Here is a 21,359-nt window from a genome sequence, read left to right as displayed (position 1 = left end):
GAACTTCTGCAGTACCATGTTGACAATCTTGAACGGGGGGAATGCATATAGGTCTAGATGTGACCAATCTAGGAGAAAGGCATCTATATGAACTGCTGCTGGGTCCGGGATTGGTGAGCAATATATTGGGAGCCTCTTGGTGATCGAGGTTGCGAAGAGATCTATGGTTGGCTGGCCCCATGTGGCCCAAAGTCTCTTGCACACATCCTTGTGTAGGGTCCATTCTGTTGGAATGATTTGTCCCTTCCGACTGAGGCAATCTGCCATGACATTCAAGTTGCCTTGGATGAACCTCGATACTAGTGAAATGTTTAGACCTTTTGACCAGGTGAGGAGGTCCCTTGCGATCTCGTACAACGTCATAGAGTGGGTCCCTCCTTGCTTGGAGATGTACGCCAAAGCCGTGGTGTTGTCGGAGTTCACCTCCACCACTTTGCCTTGAAGGAGAGACTTGAAGCTTTTTAAGGCCAGATGAACTGCCAGTAGCTCCTTGCAGTTGATATGCATTGTCCTTTGACTCGAGTTCCAAGTTCCCGAGCATTCCCGACCGTCCAATGTCGCGCCCCAGCCTGTGTCCGATGCGTCCGAGAAGAGAACGTGGTTGGGAGTCTGAACAGCCAGGGGCTGACCCTCTCTGAGGCTGATACTGTCCTTCCACCAAGTCAGGGAAGACTTCATCTTCTCGGAAATGGGGATCGAGACCGCTTCTAGCGTCTTGTCCTTTTTCCAGTAAACAGCTAGGTGATATTGAAGAGGACGGAGGTGTAGTCTTCCTAACGATACGAACTGTTCCAGGGATGATAGTGTCCCTATCAGACTCATCCACTGCCTGACTGAACATCGTTCCTTCTTCAGCATGTTCTGGATGCATAACAGGGCTTGACTTGTTCTGGGGGCCGACGGAAAAGCCCGAAAAGCTAGACTGTAAATCTCCATCCCTAAATACACAATAGTTTGGGATGGGACCACTTGAGACTTTTCCATATTGACAAGGAGACCCAATTCCTTGGTCAGATCTAGAGTCCACTTTAGATCCTTCAGACAGCGACGACTGGAACAAGCTCTTAGAAGCCAGTCGTCCAAATAGAGGGAGGCTCGGATGTCCGCTAAATGAAGGAATTTGGCTACATTCCTCATCAGCCTCGTAAACACAAGAGGAGCTGTGCTTAGGCCAAAGCACAGGGCTTGAAACTGGTAGACAACCTTTTCGTAAACAAATCTCAGAAAAGGTTGGGAGTCTGGGTGGATGGGGACGTGGAAGTATGCGTCCCTTAGGTCTAAAGAGACCATCCAGTCTTCCCTTCTGACCGCTGCTAGAACGGACTTTGTGGTCTCCATGGAGAACGTCTGCTTTGTGACAAAGACATTCAGCGCACTGACGTCTAGCACCGGCCTCCACCCTCCTGTCTTCTTTGCCACTAAGAAGAGACGGTTGTAGAAGCCCGGGGTTTGATGGTCCAGGACTTTGACTACCGCTCCCTTTTCTAGTAAGAGAGACACCTCCTGTTTCAATGCTCGTCTCTTGTCTTCCTCTCTGTACCTGGGAGAGAGATCGATGGGAGACGTTGCTAGAGGGGATTTTCGTACAATCGGGATCTTGTACCCCTCTCTGAGCAACTTCACAGATTGTGCATCTGCGCCTCTCTTCTCCCAGGTCTGCCAGAAGTTCTTGAGTCTGGCTCCCACTGCTGTCTGAAGAAGCTGGCAGTCAGACTCTGCCTTTAAAGGACTTGGTTCCTTTCTTCTTCCCACGTCTCCCTTCGGCACGAGCACCTCCTCTGCTGGAGGCTCTGCCACGAAAGGGCGGAATAAATCGGGACGCTGGAGTGTCCATCCTTGGTCTAGCTGACAAGGTAGGCAAAGGGGTGGCTTTGCGGTCAGAGGACGCAACCAGGTCATGAGTGTCCTTCTGTATCAAAGAAGCAGCAATCTCCTTAATCAAGTCCTCTGGAAAAAGGCACTTAGAAAGAGGAGCAAACAGAAGTTCGGATCTTTGACAAGGTGTCACTCCAGCTGACAGGAAAGAGCAAAGGTTCTCACACTTCTTGAGGACTCCGGATACTAACGATGCAGCAAGCTCATTAGACCCGTCACGTATGGCCTAGTCCATGCAGGACATGATGAGCAAGGAAGTTTCCTTCTCTGTCGGGGAGATCTTCCTGCTCAAAGCTCCCAGACACCAGTCTAAAAAGTTGAAGACCTCGAAGGCTCTAAATATCCCTTTCAACAGGTGGTCTAGGTCCGAAGATGACCAACATATCTTAGAGCGTCTCATGGCTAGCCTGCGGGGAGAGTCTACAAGACTTGAGAAGTCGCCCTGGGCAGAGGCAGGAACTCCCAAGCCGAGAACTTCTCCCGTGGCATACCAGACGCTCGATCTGGAAGAGAGTCTAGCAGGGGGAAACGTAAAGGCTGTCTTCCCTAGACTCTTTTTGGACTGCATCCATTCTCCTATCACTCGTAAAGCTCTCTTGGACGAGCGTGCGAGGACGAGTCTAGTAAAGGCAGGCGAGGATGACGGCGTACCCAATACAAACTCTGACGGAGGAGAGCGCGGAGCCACAGACACAAACTGGTCCGGAAACATCTCTTTGAACAGAGCAAGAACTTTTCTAAAGTCCAAAGAGGGTTGCGTGGACTTAGGCTCATCAAGGTCCGAATGTGGTTCATCAACGTGTGCAGCATCATCATCATCAGAAAGTCCATCATCCGAGTATTGAGGAGGAAGCGGCAATGGAGTAGGTAACGGCTGGTTAGCTGAGTCCGGTCGCACGGGTGCACGCGTGACTGAACCGGACGCAACGTCATGGAACTGTTGCCCAGTCTGTGAGCTGGCAACAACCATAGCAGCGCGGGGACGCACAGCGTCTACTCCAGACTGTCTAGTCTGATGTGGGTGAGCAGTGGCAACCACACTGGGTTGCGGAGGTTGACGCACCGCGTCAAAACAAAACAACTCTGACGGTTGTTGTACCTCGCGAACGTCAACGGAAGGCTCCGTGCGTCGCTGAACGTCAACATGCGGCTGGCAGGGCACACTGGAACGCATGGGTGGCGGGACTCTCTCAGTTGGAGTGCGCAAGAAGGTCGCCTCAGCGTCCACAGGACGCACAACCGAGTGTGAGGTTGGTTGTAGGCAAGAGGCTGGTGCAGAGACGTTAATTGGGACTGCATGGTCTGCAGCAAAGACCACTTAGGGTCTGCAGGAGCAGGTGCGGCGACAGACGGTGTAACTGCCTGAGGCGGTACCGCTTTGCCTCTCTTAGGAGGTGAGCAGTCATCGGAAGACTGCAGCAAGTCCGAACTGACCCAGTGGCTACAACTGGGCCGTTGGACTTGCGCGGAAGGGACTGACTTGCGCTTAAGTGGTAGTGAGACCTTGGTCCATGGTTTCTTGCGAGAAACCTCTTCCGCAGACGAGGAATAAATGGGCTCTCTCGTCTTTGTGTGGGTGGGGCGATCTGGGGTAGATACGCCCGAAACCACGGAGGGAACGTCTGTTCGCTGATTAAAGCCTCTCGAACCCATTGGTCGTACGACATTGCTTCTCCCCTGGACTTGGGAGCTTGCAAGAGGTCCCGGACTAGGAGGACGACAGGCACGAACAGACGAACCCTCAAGCGCAACACTATCCACAACACTATCACTCACTTTATCACTTCCCACTGCACTTTTACATTTCAGCTCCTTGACGTCCGCCATGAGCTGGTTACGGTCACTAGCCAGGGACTCAACTCTCTCACCCAGAGCTTGGATGGCACGCATCATATCAGCCATCGAAGGTTCCTGAGTGCCAGAAGGGGGATTAGGAGCAACCACTACAGGGGAAGGAATAGGTTGTGGGGCATGAGGAGAGGAAAAATCAACAGAACGAGATGAACTTCTCCTGACTATATCTCCTCTAGCCTACGTGTATATTTTTGGAATTCGATAAAATCGAATTCCGAAAGCCCAACGCATTCCTCACATCGATCTTCCAATTGACAGGTTTTATCCCGACAATTGGAACAAACGGTGTGAGGATCGATAGAGGCCTTCGGAAGACGCCTTGAACAGTCCCTAGCATTACACTTCCTGAATTTTGGGACTTGAGAAGGGTCAGCCATTTTGAATTGGTCAAAGGGGAATTCAAAAACTATCCAAAGTCATCAACAAATAATCCGATATCAAAAAAAGAATGCAAGGATTTATTGAAGAGAAAGCCAGCACAACGAAAGCTCAAAACTAGAATAGTGTACTTCACCAAATAGTTGTGAAAACAAATCCAGTTAGCAACAGCGAATTAGTAGGTCTTGCCGGTAGCACGACAGAGAGAAAATTGAGTTCTTTGTTTACAATGAGTACTGGGTATCTGGACGACAGATGGCGCTGTTGAAGTACACCCCCTACCTGCATAGCGATCGCTGGCGGATTTTTTCCGTAGAGTTTTCTGTCGAGCAGCAGAGCTGCAGCTATTATAATCACCGGCTAAGTTAAATATTGAAAAAGACAAAGCACAATACAATGCAATACTGTACTAAATTAAAGTACTGTACTGTACAGTATGTACTATATTTTTTTATCATGCCCAAACTACCTAAATTCAATTATTTGAATAATAAAGTACCTCTTATTTTGTATAATCAATACCAGTAATTAATGGCACCTCCTCTTACCTGAGAGTATAAAGTACTTATGTGTCTATTTGCCAAGTTGAGCCTCAGACGAGTTTCTGCTTGCTGCCGCTTCATTGAGGCTAAATCTTCTCCTTCCTCAGACATGGTATCCTGAGTAAAACATAAACCAAGATTTCATTAAAGTAGACATGAAACAACTTATAATGCACCTTCATTAAAGAAAACAAAAACATGAAAAAAGCAAATTTTATAATAAAATGTACAGTATTTCACTACAGTGCTTACCCAATATTCATATCCTTTATGCTCTCCGGTGCAAATTCATAAAATAAAATGGGGGGAGAATGAGAATTAAACCTGGATTATGGTTACCCCTTATCTGGTACTGCGCAGAGTACACATTCTCATGAATATGGGTCACTTTGCTTCTTGTCACACAGCAAGTTTCGCTGAGCTCCTTTGAAATCGGGAGTTTCTTTTAAGGATTACAATTAAAAATTCTTCAAATTGGTACAGTATTGTTGTTCTACATTAATTTGTTGTGTTTTTAAGGTGTCTCCTCTTCTGAATTATATTTAGATATTGTACTGAGAAATGCAATACTTCCTTTAATCAGTCTTATTTTGACCCCTCAAAATTATTTGTAATCTCATTTAATACCAGACACGCAAGAAAAAAAATAAAAGCGGGATCAGCTACAAACGAATCTAGCAGTAAGTCTGATGACCGACTTCCGTCTTGGCCCCTTCTTCCTCACCCAAATTTTTCTTAGTTTTCACCTCTAGGTCTTTCTTCACTACTGAAGTATCCCGCTGTAGTTCCCCTTGAGATTTGAGGTCCTTTACAGTGTCAAAGTGACAATTTAAAAGAAAATTGTGCTACACTCTTTTCCTGAGGGCTTGCCTACTTGTACCACCACATTTGAGTACATGGCAGGAATTTTGAATACGGTCAACACTGTAACGCATCAATTATCGGTATTCTGCTCAATAACCGATTTCTCATGCCTAGGCGTATGTAGATTACAACATTATATTGCAAAGTATTAAGAGAGATAGACAGGATAGCCCTCCACTACAAAAATTTATTACTGTACTTCAGGTCATTATATTCCCCACTGTATGAGGTAGTTTATATGCTAAAAATTTGCAGCATTTTATTGACCTGGCATATAAAAGGGATTTTGACGAAGGAAAAATCTATTTCTGGGGAGAGACCTGTGGCGGCCGGTGAAAAGAGTCCTTCTTATATATCTTTTCTGATAAAACCTTCCAATTATACCAGAGAAAGATAAAAGCATGGAATGCTGAGGTTACAACCCTCGCGCGAGCACCTTTTGGGTGTCGTGTATAAAGCAAAGGCGCGTGAAATCCACTATTCACAGGTTGTCTTCCATTTAGTTAATTCCTTCGTCAAAGGGATGGGCCGATACAAAGGCCCTAGCCAACCCCCAGCGCCACACCACCCACATTTATTATACTGAATGCCTAAATAGATATACGAGTGTACTTATCCTACTATTTACTCCTTATGAAACACAAGCATAATGGGATTCCTGACTTTCCTTCTAAGGCCAGCAGCCACCCAACTATGGAAACCTCTTTCCAATTCTCCACATCCTTCCTTCACCGTCTCAATTTTTTAGTTTGCTCGTGATGATCCCAATAAAGAGATCCTTATTCTAAAGGACTAAAGGCTTGTACTTTATATGCATCGAGACAAATAATAATTAATTCAGATTTAGGGTTGTGGCTCTACCTTTGCTACAGCACCTTAGGTGACTGTGTGCTATTTTACCTAGTTCTTGGATATTTAAAAATTTTATCTCATAAATGAAGTTTGCTTCTTCACATACTGAATAAGATTTTTCATCTTTTTCAGACTTCTGGAAGCGTTTTAAACGTTATAGATGCTGTCTGAGCAAAGATCTGGCAGTAATTTTACTCTGCCACCCCCCCCCCCCCAAAAAAAAATTCTTGTTAGTGGTAGCCAGTAATCACTTTGAATTTCTCCTAAGATCAAATTTTTTCAAATACAGTGATGCCTCAGGATACGAAAGTAATCCGTTCAGGATACGTTTTCGTATCCTGATTTTTTCGTATCCTGAGTCGTGTTTTACATGTAAATATGTTATTTTCATTAGTAAAATAAATTTTTGAATATACTTACCCGATGATCATGTAGCTGTCAACTCCGTTGCCCGACAGAATTCTACGGACGGGATACGCCAGCGATCGCTATACAGGAGGGGGATGTACTCACCAGCGCCATCTGTGGTCAGGTACTCCAGTACTTCTTGTCAACACCACCTCAATTTTTTCCTCGGTCCACTGGTTCTCTATGGGGAGGAAGGGTGGGTCAATTAAATCATGATCATCGGGTAAGTATATTCAAAAATTTATTTTACTAATGAAAATAACATTTTTCAATATTAATCTTACCCGATGATCATGTAGCTGATTCACACCCAGGGAGGTGAGTGAAAACCAGTATACATGTTAATCAAGAAGCTAAGTATCCCGTATTTCATTTTTATTAGTTATTCAAAATAACAAATAAAATCGATAAGTACCTGGTAAGGAAGTCGACTTGAACCATTACTCTGCCTTTAATAAGTACGTCTTCCTTACTGAGCGCAGCGGTCCTCTAGGATGCTGAACGACTCTTAGGTGCTGAAGTATAAAGGGCTGCAACCCATACTAAAGGACCTCATCACAACCTCTAACCGAGGCGCTTCTCAAGAAAGAATTGACCACCCGCCAAATCAACTAGGATGCGGAAGGCTTCTTAGCCTACCGTACAACCCAAAACAACAATAAAAGTATTCAAGAGAAAGGTTAAAAAGGTTATGGGATTATGGGAATGTAGTGGCTGAGCCCTCACCTACTACTGCACTCGCTGCTACGAATGGTCCCAGGGTGTAGCAGTTCTCGTAAAGAGACTGGACATCTTTGAGATAGAATGATGCAAACACTGACTTGCTCCTCCAATAGGTTGCATCCATAACACTCTGCAGAGAACGGTTCTGTTTGAAGGCCACTGAAGTAGCCACAGCTCTCACTTCATGTGTCCTTACCTTCAGCAAAGCAAGGTCTTCTTCCTTCATATGAGAATGAGCTTCTCTAATCAGAAGCCTTATGTAGTAAGAAACTGCGTTCTTAGACATAGGCAGTGAAGGTTTCTTAATAGCACACCATAAGGCCTCCGATTGTCCTCGCAAGGGTTTTGACTTTTTAAGATAGTACTTAAGAGCTCTGACAGGGCAAAGTACTCTCTCCCGTTCGTTACCCACCATGTTGGAAAGGCTAGGTATTTCGAACGATTTAGGCCAAGGACGTGAAGGAAGCTCGTTTTTAGCCAAAAAACCAAGCTGCAAGGAACATGTAGCCGTTTCAGATGTGAAACCTATGTTCCTGCTGAAGGCGTGAATCTCACTTACTCTTTTGGCTGTTGCCAGGCAAACGAGGAAAAGAGTTTTTAGAGTGAGGTCCTTGAAAGAGGCTGACTGGAGAGGTTCAAATCTAGATGACATAAGGAACCTTAGGACCACGTCTAGATTCCAGCCTGGAGTGGACAACCGACGTTCTTTAGAGGTCTCAAAAGACCTAAGGATGTCCTGCAGATCTTTGTTGGTGGAAAGATCCAAGCCTCTGTGGCGGAAAACCGCTGCCAACATACTTCTGTACCCCTTGATCGTAGGAGCTGATAGAGATCTAACATTCCTTAGATGTAACAGGAAGTCAGCAACTTGGGTTACAGTGGTACTGGTAGAGGAAACTGCATTGGCTCTGCACCAGCTTCGGAAGACTTCCCACTTAGATTGATAGACTCTGCGAGTGGATATCCTCCTTGCTCTGGCAATCGCTCTGGCTGCCTCCTTCGAAAAGCCTCTAGCTCTTGAGAGTCTTTCGATAGTCTGAAGGCAGTCAGACGAAGAGCGTGGAGGCTTGGGTGTACCTTCTTTACGTGAGGTTGACGCAGAAGGTCCACTCTTAGAGGGAGAGTCCTGGGAACGTCGACCAGCCATTGCAGTACCTCTGTGAACCATTCTCTTGCAGGCCAAAGGGGAGCAACCAACGTCAGCCGTGTCCCTTTGTGAGAGACGAACTTCTGAAGAACCCTGTTGATGATCTTGAACGGCGGGAATGCATACAGGTCGAGGTGGGACCAGTCCAGCAGAAAGGCATCCACGTGAACTGCTGCCGGGTCTGGAATCGGGGAACAGTACAATGGGAGCCTCTTGGTCATCGAGGTAGCGAACAGATCTATAGTTGGCTGACCCCACAGGGCCCAAAGTCTGTTGCAAACGTTCTTGTGAAGGGTCCACTCTGTGGGGATGACTTGACCCTTCCGGCTGAGGCGATCTGCCGTAACATTCATATCGCCCTGAATGAACCTCGTTACCAGCGTGAGCTTTCGACTTTTTGACCAAATGAGGAGGTCCCTTGCGATCTCGAACAGCTTCCTCGAATGAGTCCCTCCCTGCTTGGAGATGTACGCCAAGGCTGTGGTGTTGTCGGAGTTCACCTCCACCACCTTGTTTAGCTGGAGGGACTTGAAGTTCATTAAGGCCAGATGAACCGCCAACAACTCCTTGCAATTGATATGAAGCGTTTCCTGTTCCTGGTTCCATGTCCCCGAGCATTCCTGTCCGTCCAATGTCGCGCCCCAGCCCGAGTCTGATGCGTCCGAGTAGAGATGATGGTCGGGGGTCTGAACAGCTAACGAGAGACCCTCCTTGAGAAGAATGCTGTTCTTCCACCACGTTAGAGTAGCCCTCATCTCTTTGGAAACAGGAATAGAGACCGCCTCGAGCGTCATATCCTTGTTCCAGTGAGCTGCCAGATGGTACTGAAGGGGGCGGAGGTGGAGTCTCCCTAACTCGATGAACAGGGCTAGCGATGAAAGAGTCCCTGTTAGACTCATCCACTGCCTCACCGAGCATCGGTTCCTCCTCAGCATGCTCAGGATGCACTCCAGGGCTTGGTTGATTCTTGGGGCCGACGGAAAAGCCCGAAAAGCTCGACTCTGAATCTCCATACCCAGGTAAACGATGGTCTGGGAAGGAACGAGCTGGGACTTCTCTAAATTGACCAAGAGGCCCAGTTCCTTGGTCAAATCCAAAGTCCATCTGAGACTCTCCAGACAGCGACGACTTGTGGGAGCTCTTAAAAGCCAGTCGTCTAAATAAAGGGAGGCTCTGATGTCTGCCAAGTGAAGGAATTTCGCAATATTCCTCATCAGTCGCGTAAACACAAGAGGTGCCGTGCTCAGGCCAAAGCACAGGGCTTGGAACTGGTACACAACCTCTCCAAAGACGAATCTCAGAAAAGGTTGGGAGTCTGGATGGATGGGAACGTGAAAGTAGGCGTCTTTCAGATCTAACGAGACCATCCAGTCCTCCTGCCTGACCGCTGCTAGGACCGACTTCGTCGTCTCCATTGTGAACGTCTGCTTGGTGACATAAGCATTGAGCGCACTGACGTCCAGCACCGGTCTCCAACCTCCTGTCTTCTTGGCCACCAGGAAGAGACGGTTGTAAAAGCCCGGGGATTGATGGTCCCGAACTATCACTACTGCCTCCTTCTGTAGCAGGAGCGACACCTCTTGTTGTAGCGCTAGCCTCTTGTCCTTCTCCTTGTAGTTGGGAGAGAGGTTGATGGGAGATGTGGTCAGAGGGGGATTGCGGCAGAACGGAATTCTGTAACCCTCCCTTAGCCACTTGACAGACTGAGCGTCTGCACCTCTGCTCTCCCAGGCTTGCCAGAAGGTCTTGAGTCTGGCTCCTACAGCTGTCTGGAGAGGAAGGAAGTCAAAGCTTGCTTTTCGTGGACTTGGCACCTTTCTTGGACTTGCCCCGATGACTGTCTGCACGGGTACTTCCTCTACTGGAGGCTCTGCCACGAAAGGGCGGAATGAATCTGGTAGCAGGTGTATCAGCCACAGGGGTGCGGTAAGATCTCGGCACGGAAGGTAAGGTTTTAGCCTTACGTGCTGAAGAGGCCATGAGGTCATGCGTATCTTTCTGGATAAGAGCCGCAGCCATCTCCTTGATTAACTCCTCCGGAAACAGGAACTTGGAGAGAGGAGCAAACAGCAACTCTGACCTCTGGCAAGGGGTGATACCAGTCGATAAGTAGGAGCATAGATGTTCCCTTTTCTTGAGGACTCCTGAGACAAAAATAGACGCAAGTTCGCCAGAACCATCGCGAATTGCTTTGTCCATACTGGACATGATCAGCATGGCCGAGTCTTTGTCAGAAGGAGCAGTCTTCCTGCTTAAGGCCCCCAGGCACCAATCGAGGAAATTAAAAATTTCGAAGGCGCGAAAGACTCCCTTCATCAAGTGGTCCAAATCAGAAAAGGTCCAGCAGACCTTCGAGCGTCTCATAGCCGACCTGCGGGGAGAGTCAACCAAACTTGAGAAGTCGGCCTGGGCAGAGGCAGGAACCCCCAAGCCAGGTTCCTCTCCCGTGGCATACCAGACGCCCGACTTAGAAGCCAGCTTAGGAGGAGGAAACACAAAAGAGGTCCTTCCCAGTTGCTGCTTGGACTGCAACCAATCCCCTAAAACCCTCAAAGCTCTCCTTGATGATCTGGCGAGGACAAGCTTAGTGTAGGCAGACGTAGTAGGCTGCATGCCTAGAGAAAACTCGGATGGAGGAGAACGAGGGGTTGCAGATACGAAGTGTTCAGGGTACAACTCTCTGAACAGAGCCAGGACCTTGCGAAAGTCTAAGGAAGGCGGCGACGACTTGTGTCCTTCCACATCAGATGTAGGATCATCCAGATGAGCAGCTTCATCCTCAGAAACCTCATCGCCTGAGAGTTGAGTAGCGAGAGGTAAAGGTAGAGCGGCAGGCTGAATGGCTGAATCCTGCAGAATGGGTGCATGCGCACTTGCGGATCCATCATCATGCCTCTGCTGGAGTGAGGGAGGTTCTGCGGTGGTCTGAGGAGCAAGCGTGGTCAGAAGCGAATGCTGGAAGGCATGAGGCTCATGCTGCATGGTATGCGGCTCATGCTGTATGGGATGAGGCTCATGCTGCGAAGAGTGCGGCTGCTGCATGGTAAGAGGCTCGTGCTGCATGCGTTGAGGAGGCTGCCTCATAGCATGAGGCTCCTGCCTCAAGGGTTGCGCCTGCCTCAAGGGTTGAGGAGGTTGCTGCGCAGAGTGAGGCTCCTGCCTCAAGGGTTGAGGAGGTTGCCGCATAGCATGAGGCTGCTGCCTCATGGGTAGAGGAGGTTGCCGCATAGCATGAGGCTCCTGCCTCAAGGGTTGAGGAGGTTGCCGCATAGCATGAGGCTCCTGCCTCATGGGTAGAGGAGGTTGCTGCATAGTGCTGGAACCTGGCAACTCCCGATGCGGCAGCTCACGCATGGAAGCAGGAGGAGCCTCAAGAACATGCGTCTGGCAGGGAGGACTGCGCAGAGGTGGAGGAGCGCTCGCAGGAGGAGGTGTGTTAACCTTCTCTGCCTGATACTCCTGCATCAAAGCCGCAAGCTGAGACTGCATAGTCTGCAGCATAGACCACTTGGGGTCCACAGAAGTTGGAGCAGAGGCCTGTTGAGGCACCGCTTTACCTCTCTTAGGAGGTGTGCAGTCATCAGATGACTGCGGCGAGTCCGAACTGGCCCAGTGGCTACACCTGGGCCGTTGGACTAGCTCGGAAGGGACCTTACGTTTGAGAGGTCGTGAGACCTGGGTCCACCGTTTCCTCCTGGAAACCTCTTCCGCAGACGAGGAATTTAAGGGCTCAATCGTCTGGGAGTGGAAGTGATGATCTCTATCAGATACGCCCGCAACCACTGAGGATACAACTGTGCGCCGATCAAGGCCTGCCGAACCCTTTTGCCCTTCGACGTTGCTTCTCCCCTGGGCTTGGGAGCTTGCAAGAGGTCCCGGACTGGGAGGACGACTGGCACGCACAGAAGTATCCTCATGCGCAACACTGACACTGACACTAGGCACAGCACTGGCACTAACACTTCCCACTGCACTCTTCACTTTAAGTTCCTTGACATCTGCCAAGAGAAGATTGTGGTCACTAACTAACGACTCCACCTTATCACCAAGAGCCTGAATGGCACGCAACATATCCGTCATATCAGGCTGAGCACTCGTAGCAGGTTCGGGGGTCACCACCACAGGGGAAGGAAAAGGTTGAGGGTCATGGGGGGAGGAATAAACCAAAGAGCGAGAAGAACTCCTCCTAACTCTCTCCCTCTCTAACCTAGTTGTATATTTGAGGAATTCATTAAATTCGAATTCCGAAAGCCCACCACATTCCCCACATCGATCTTCCAACTGACAGGATTTTCCCCTACAGTCGGAACAAACGGTGTGAGGATCAACAGAGGCCTTCGGAAGACGCCTATTACAAGTCCTAACACTACATCGCCTAAATTTAGGAGCTTGAGAGTGGTCGGACATCTTGAATTTAGAGAACAGTCAAGGGGGAATTCCAAAGTAAAGCAAAGATCGTTAACCAATAAATCAATTTAATTCCAAAAGCTATCTAAGCTAAGGGAAAAGCTTCCTGTACAGCGAAGGCTAAATTTTAGAGCAAATACTTCACCAAAACCGTGAACAAAGACTCCAAAATCAACAGCGTATCCATGTAGGTCTTGCCGGCGGCACGACAGAGGAAAAATTGAGGTGGTGTTGACAAGAAGTACTGGAGTACCTGACCACAGATGGCGCTGGTGAGTACACCCCCCTCCTGCATAGCGATCGCTGGCGTATCCCGTCCGTAGAATTCTGTCGGGCAACGGAGTTGACAGCTACATGATCATCGGGTAAGATTAATATTGAAAAAGCCTAATCCGTTCCAAGCCTTACAAAAAGTCACCCTTTCTTTCATAAACACGCTAAACTGTAGTAATAAACATGCAATGTAGCCATTTCTATCATTCAATAATTAACCCAACCGTTAAAAACAGCCTAATCTATTCCAGAAACCACCATGAAATTATTCAATAATGTAGTTATAGCCTAGTTATCCCCTCCAAACCCTAAGAAAACGGTCCATTTTCTTTACTACTGTATAAAAGTTACAGTACTGTATGTAAAGCATTTGGATCAGTGAAGGTGTATTGTTACCTGTACACCTAAATTAAGGGTTGATACCCTGAAAAAAAAAGTACTGTACTCTCGGCGACGAGTTGGGATCTCGTAAGCTTTTCGTATCCTGAAAATTTTTTCGTATACTGGGGCATAAAAATCTTTATCGCTTTTCGTATCCTGAATTTTTCGTAAGCAGAAACTTTCGTATCCAGAGGTATCACTGTAAAAAAAATTCTGGTAAATGAAAAAGAAAATTCTTGATAGTGGAAGCCAATAATCACAATGAACTTCTCCTAAGGTCAAATTTTTTAATCCTGCATGTCAATGCCCCTAAAGAATGTCATCTCTGAAAAGAAATCAGTTTGTCAAATGATCTAATGGTTTTCCCTCTCTCCTCTTTCATCAGATGACAGCTAATCCTTTATACCCTGGCCACGAGAGTCTTAACAGAGTTATTAGTCTTTCTATAATTTGTTCTATTACTTCACTTCTTCACATCCCTGGCAAAATAATCTCTTTTTTAAGGTTTCAATTACAACCGGTCATCCCTATAAGACACAGCAACTACTGTAGTATACTATATTGGAACCTTGTGAATATCTGATGAGCCATCCTTAGCCCAAAACACGGGCATTTGAATTATTAAACTTTTGCACCATCCACAAATCGGTCGAGTCCCTTGAATGCGGATGAATTGCTATGTTGAAGTGAGCATCAGTCAAATCTATTATAAAAATCTTATCTCCACCTTTTACAACCTCCAAGACTGTACGACTAATTCACCATCGAAAACTTGGTGGGAACAATATACAATTGTTTAAAATTGACAAACCTAGCACCGACCTTACACCTGACACTTTAAGACACCAGAAATAGCCAATTGTACGAACCTGGGAGAGCATCTTTGACTTCCTCATCTATTTGCTTCTTCAGAAGCTTTGCAACTACTACTTTCTAGATGAAGGATTTGACAAGTAACTTGAAAAACGTTATTGGAACTGCAAAAACAGGAGGGTGGAGTTCAAAGGAATCCAATATCCTTCTCTTACCACTAAAGAATTCACAGCTCCAGGTGAAGGCTTTCCCAAACCTGATAAAATGGGCTAGCTTTCCCCCTACCGGAACTTCCTGGCCAACAAAGTTTCAATTCTAATATAAAAGTGATGAGTCCTACTGAAATTTCTACAGATCGCTAAAAATTCAGAGGGTGTATCATTACCAAAAACTTGCCCCAGTTACAGAAAGGACAGAGGCTTGAGAGGAAGGATGGACAGCATGATAAGAAGGAAGAACAGGCCTGTGTGTGACTGACCTTAAGCATCAAACTGTTTCCTGTCAGACATCCAAAGTTGGAGACGTAATCAAGTCCTCCTAGGCACCTGAGATTGCTGATCGAGAGACATATTCCCTGCACTTTACTACAAAAATAGCAAAATACTTGCGGCCTTTAGTGTACCATCCAATAATTTTCTATCCAAACAGCTCAAAAATATAAAGTGAGATTATGATCTGAGTGGCCCATAAACTTATCTGTAATGAGATCAGATAAAACTCTTAGTAAAGAATCATCTAGAGAAAGAATTTCAATCAAACTCACAATACCCTTATTCAAAACAAGCATCTCTGTAGTCAGTAAAACTGAATTACAGTGACCCTTATTTATCGCAGTAGATAGGTTCCAAGAACGGCCGCAATACAGTACATGTACTTGAATTTCTGCAAAGTACGGACACCATATTCATTTAATTATTTGACGTATATTTGGATTTTTGCAAACCCTCCCTGTACTGTTAACAACCCATCATTTACTCTATTAATAACAGCGACAACTGGGAAGCAATATGAAATCGGTGGGTAAGTTTACAGTACCATATAACAAGGGCTAAATAACAGTAGTGCTGTATGGACATCGCATCCCAGATGGTTCTTTTTTATTTTGTCATGCGAGTAAAAGTTCAAATATGTGATTTTTGTTTTATGCTTCTTTTGTTGTTCCTCGACTAGGAAATACTATTTATTATCGATATTTTAATGGGTTTAACAAGAAATTTTTGGTGTGTATACAGTGAACCCTCGCTACTTCGCGGTTCGACCATCGCGGATTCACCACTTAACGGATTTTTTCCATAACCCATATATATACAGTAATATATATATATATATATATATATATATATATATATATATATATATATATATATATATATATATATATGTATTTATGTATATATGTATGTATGTATATATGTAGGTATGTATATGTGTATACATATAAATATATATATATATATATATATATATATATATATATATATATATATATATATATATATATATATATATATATATATATATGTATACATATATATATATATATATATATATATATATATATATATATATATATATATATATATATATATATATATATATATATATATATACATATATATATATATATATATATATATATATATATATATATATATATATTTATATATATATATATATATATATATATATATATATATATATATATATATACATATATATATATATATATATACATATATATATATATATATATATATATATATATATATATATATATATATATATATATATATATATATATATACATATATATATATATATATATATATATATATATATATATATACATATATATATATATATATATATATATATATATATATATATATATATATATATATCTAAAGTAGGAAGATGTGATGTAGTTCTAAGGGAAAAGTATGGGAAATATGTCTGGGTAATAAGCAAAGCACTACCTCCAGTTTGTTTCTTCATTATGATCAGAGATAAATGTAAATAAAACATTGGTTGCCATTTTTTATCGTGCTTTTTAGCGTGTTTAGGAAACCATTGATATAAAATCGCCTTTAATATTTGTGCCTGTTTTAGTTTAGGGTACTGTAGTACATGCAATAAGTGTTCTGTATATTAAAGGGTAGTTTGTCAACAGTACTACGTACAAGGGAAGGTTTTAAAAGTCTGAATATACATGTTGAATAAATAGGTAAATATGGTGTCACTACTTCGCGGATTTTCACCTATCGCGGCCGTGTCTGGAACCTATCTACCGCGATAAACGAGGGTTCACTGTATATCTGATTTTTCTAGTATTTTCCAGAAAATCCACAATATATTTTCCATATACTATATATTAAAAAATCTGTGAAGTCATGAATTCACAATAGTTGAACCATGAAGTAGCGGGGGCTCACTGTAACCATAATGTCCTTAACCCAAAGTACGATGCACATCCCTAATCATAAAAGCGAGCTAAACAACCCCTCCTCTATACCTTACCTGACTAAGGACGCAGTGTTCTTACAACATATCGAACTCTAAACGAAGCATGGGGAAGTTATAACACAGTGTGGAGTTTTACCAGGTCATGATCCTACTACTTATGGGTTATCCACTTGAATATACTTAAGCTAGCTTAAGGCTGAGGATAGAGTCTGGTCTTCAAATTTACATAAAGGTATATACAGTACTGTATGAAAATATTTACATTTTAACCTCACATTTAAATGACCAAGAAGATTTTATTTACATAATTGACCTTCTTCCCTGCAACTTTTCTTGAAAACATTGTCATCGCATGACAAAATAATTCATTTACTTAATCTGGTTAATATATAGTACAAGACTTAATTATTCGCATGACACTGGAATTCGCTATAATCATTGGACGAGCGCTGGCTATTCTGCAATTTTTTCTGGTGGGTTACTGCGCATGTGTTATTAGCATTCTCTTTAGGCAGCTGTTCTGTTTTTTTACATGACATAACCATTACTTGGCTTTTTAAACCAATTGAGAGTTTCTAAGTATTTATACATGTTCCAAGATATTGTTTTACAACATTCCTTTTCATAACTTAAGCTTCAGTTCCAACATGACTACCATTACAAGACGACATCTCGCTAAGGGAAGGTACAGTCAATTTGAAATTAGTTATCATACCTATAATTGATTATAACTATAACGCTCCCTGTTCAGTACAGTACAGAGTTGCTGTGATACTATCGATAGAGAGTTATGGAGTCCTTTGACTGGTCAGACAGTTTTACATTGTATCCCTCTCTCTGGTTACGGCACATTTTTTTTTTTGCCTACACATACACCGAACAGTCTGGCCTATTCTTTCTACATTCTCCTCTATACTCATACACCTGACAACACTGGGATTACCAAATAATTCTTCTTTGCTCAGGGGGTTAACTACTGCAATGTAATTGTTCAGTGGCTACTTTCCTTTTGCTAAGGGTAGAAGACTCTCTTTAGATGTGGCAAGCAGTTCTTCTAGGAGAGGGACAATCCAAAATCAAACCATTATTCTCTAGTCTTGGGTAGCGCCATAGCCTCTGTACCATGGTTTTCCACTGTCTTGGGGTAGAGTTCTCTTGCTTGATGGTAGACTCGAGCACACTATTCTATCTTATTTCTCTTCCTCTTGTTTGTTAGTTTTTTGTAGATATATCTTAAAGTTGTTGCTTATCATTCTTAAACTTCTTGTAGTTTATTTCCTCATTTCATTTCCTCACTGAGCTATTTTCCCTGTTGGAGCCCTTAGGCTTATATCATCCTGCTTTTCCAACTAGAGTTGTAGCTTACCATATAATAATACTAATAATAATAATAATAACTATTAATTCTCATCTGAAAAAAAATATCACAGAAATAATGACCCGCATGATTGGTGTGTGCAGCACATCCATATACATGTACCGCCTTCCATAAAAGCGGTGCACAGAAATACAGTCAACCCTCCTTATTCACGAGGGTTAGGAAACAGACAGGCACGAAGATCAAGAATCTTCGAATCCTTGCTACCCTAAGGTGGGTTAATAAGTCATAACCTGCTTGTGTGTTAGTCGACTGCTTAAGCATAGTCGACTAACACACTAGGTAACCCCCAGTATTGTTTTCACATGGTTTCTATCACAGTATGAGCATTATACTCCAATAAGGATGCATTTCATTACAGTAAATTTATATTCTTTAAAAAAGAATGTAGTACTGTATGTATGTACATACAGTAATTAATAAGACAACTCATCGCCACACTTGTACTGTACTGTATACTAACAGCATTATATTAACAAAATACTGTTGCTCCTATCTAACAACACTCACTGATACTGTAGTGTATATTACTGTAATGGAAGTACATTTCTTTCACTACAGTACAGCTTAATGAGCTAAGGTACAGTATACACTGTACAGTCTTGAGCGATACCTGTTTTGCATATTCGTCTTTACCTACTCCCAAAAACCTATCCTATAACTACTGTACAGTACAGTATGGAATACTGTACAGTACAGTATGGAGTACTGTACAGTAGTTGCTATATAACAACACTAATACACAAACAGAATAAAGTGAGAAAGTAACAGTACAACATCACTAACTGTTTATGTATGCAGTTCTACGCAGTATGTCAGAAGCATGATGCAAATCTTGAACTGTTGACTGTCTAGTGTGCAGGGTAGCGTAAGGTACGTAAATTATCAAACTTTATACTAAAATCACTATAAACACACTGTATAGGTGCAGGGTTATTACATAAAATGATGCTGCACAAAGAGGACTGAACCGTCAGATGTACATACGAGGCGCGACGATGCAAGAATGAGCGAGAGATGCGACGTTGCGCTGTGGGAAGAGGGAAACTGCGTGAAGCAGGCCGGGTACAAAGAAGCACGGTCAGTTTGAAATCATAGAGCCGTAAGGGTACGTATCACAAACCAGCGAAAGGGTAAATATTTATTTAATCGGTTAAACGGTTCTCTGTATCACGAATGATCGAATCCACAAAGACAAAACCCACGAATATCAAGGGCAGACTGTAAAGTTAATTGCCGAGTGAAGCAAAACACAGAAAAGTAAAGACCATTTGAAGGACATAACATAAATTGTGGGTAATTATGTTATTCTAAGTTCACGTAATTTACACAAACAAATTTGCCAATGGTTTATCTTATATCTAATAAATTTCAAACAATCAATTGCTGCAAATCACTCATTTATGGTGCTTTCCAACACAATAACACCAGTTGCCCACTGGGGTCCCCCATACATATTATTATATGGTGGGTAGGAAAACACAAACAGGTGGTTTGCCCCAATTTTTGTTTCAGTCTAAAATTAATAACAAAACTTGATAAGACAATTTTTTTTTATATTCTAAAATTATTAAAACACATAAGTAGGAGAAATATATGGTTCATGAATTTCACTAGAAATATATTTAGCTTTAATTTTCTTCATAGTGGAAACCAACATCAGTTATCAGGTTTTCTTTGACTGAGGTGACTAATATAATTGGGTTGTGGGATTAAGGTGATGCATACTAACATTATGTAACCGCATTACCTAAGACAAATCACTATGTCCAAGCAAGTTCCATGGAAGTCGATTGGAAAGAACAAGATTATATAAATGAAAATAATTAAATCATCATACTAATGCAAAGTGAAACAGTAAATATATAAATTGACTATTGAATGGATTACTCGAGAATAGAAAAAAAAAATCACGTTATTCCTATTTTTAAGGCTTTCATGCATTCTAGAAACAAAAGCAGGTTTTAATATAGTCCTTTTCAATAAACAAAATGGTATTGTTTAACCCATGGTACAACTCTATCCTCCAAAATGAGTTATTGGGGCTAACAAATACAAGTGAAATATAAGCCCTAATATAATTTTACTCAAAAGCATACCAGCAGAGCTATCTCAAGATAACAAAGAATAAGTTAATATGATTTAAGAATATATTTACAGGCTTAGTTATACCTAATTCCTATTCCAGTTGAAAATTGATTGTAGATTGTAGTATTTCCCACTCATTCGACCAGAGGTCTCGTCAGAGATGATGTTCTCCCTATGAAGATCTCACACAAAAGACCAAAACAAACGACCAGTAGAAGTCCACACAGGGTTGCCAGATTATTTCGACTGAATTATCGTACATGAGCCTTAAAATTGTCGTTTATCAACCAAAATTATCGTACACAGTTTCAAAATAATAATTAGGGAGTTACATGATCGACTTATTTCAAAATATTTTAGTATAATTGTTAAATTAAACACACATGTATATACCTAAGGTATGTATCGTACATCGTACTGGACCTAAAATAATCGTACATGTACGATAATTATCGTACGAATGGCAACCCTGAGTCCACAACACAATTTCTACTTCTTAAAGGATTCAAATGCTATAAAGAAAGAATCTAATCTTCTTTAATGGCATTTTCCATTCCCAAAACCTCTTACAAACGGAAGCTAATTTGTTTACTGGAGCTGTTTTCTTCGCCCAATCTTTTGGAGGTACTTCTAAATGACAAAATATACTCCTGTTATATAACTCTTATATCATTCATATTATTTCAAAAAATATTTATTTATAGTAGAAAAACGTTTTAATGCATATTCTATGAATATATTATCAGTATAAGGCGTTTAAGTAATTAAATTTTGTACAAAACGACACCGGTAGTGCGTAGGAAAACAGCCCTAACAGTAAAGTAACTAATACACCAAAACGTTGCGTTACGTTACGTTATGGCTGTTTTCTGGTACTACTACTACTACTACTACTACTACTACTACTACTACT

The 21,359-nt window shown here is 42.8% G+C and overlaps 1 protein-coding gene across 1 annotated transcript in view; it reads right to left on the bottom strand.

Moving 5' to 3' along the window:
* LOC137643839 (uncharacterized) overlaps window positions 1-20,667 on the bottom strand; it is a 28,592-nt gene extending 7,925 nt beyond the window's left edge. Inside the window, exons 1-2 of the mRNA XM_068376558.1 lie at window positions 20,531-20,667; window positions 4,656-4,766 (exon numbers count right to left, since the gene is read on the bottom strand). Coding sequence (XP_068232659.1) covers window positions 4,656-4,760 — 105 coding nt within the window. The 5' untranslated portion in view covers window positions 4,761-4,766; window positions 20,531-20,667. The remainder of the gene's footprint in view (window positions 1-4,655; window positions 4,767-20,530) is intronic.
* Between the last annotated feature and the right edge of the window lie 692 nt (window positions 20,668-21,359).

The sequence above is a fragment of the Palaemon carinicauda genome, chromosome 7, assembly GCF_036898095.1.
Source record: "Palaemon carinicauda isolate YSFRI2023 chromosome 7, ASM3689809v2, whole genome shotgun sequence".
Taxonomy (NCBI): Eukaryota; Metazoa; Arthropoda; class Malacostraca; order Decapoda; family Palaemonidae; genus Palaemon; species Palaemon carinicauda.
The sequence above is the reverse complement of the archived record's forward strand: the minus strand, read 5'-3'. Positions and strand labels throughout refer to the sequence as shown.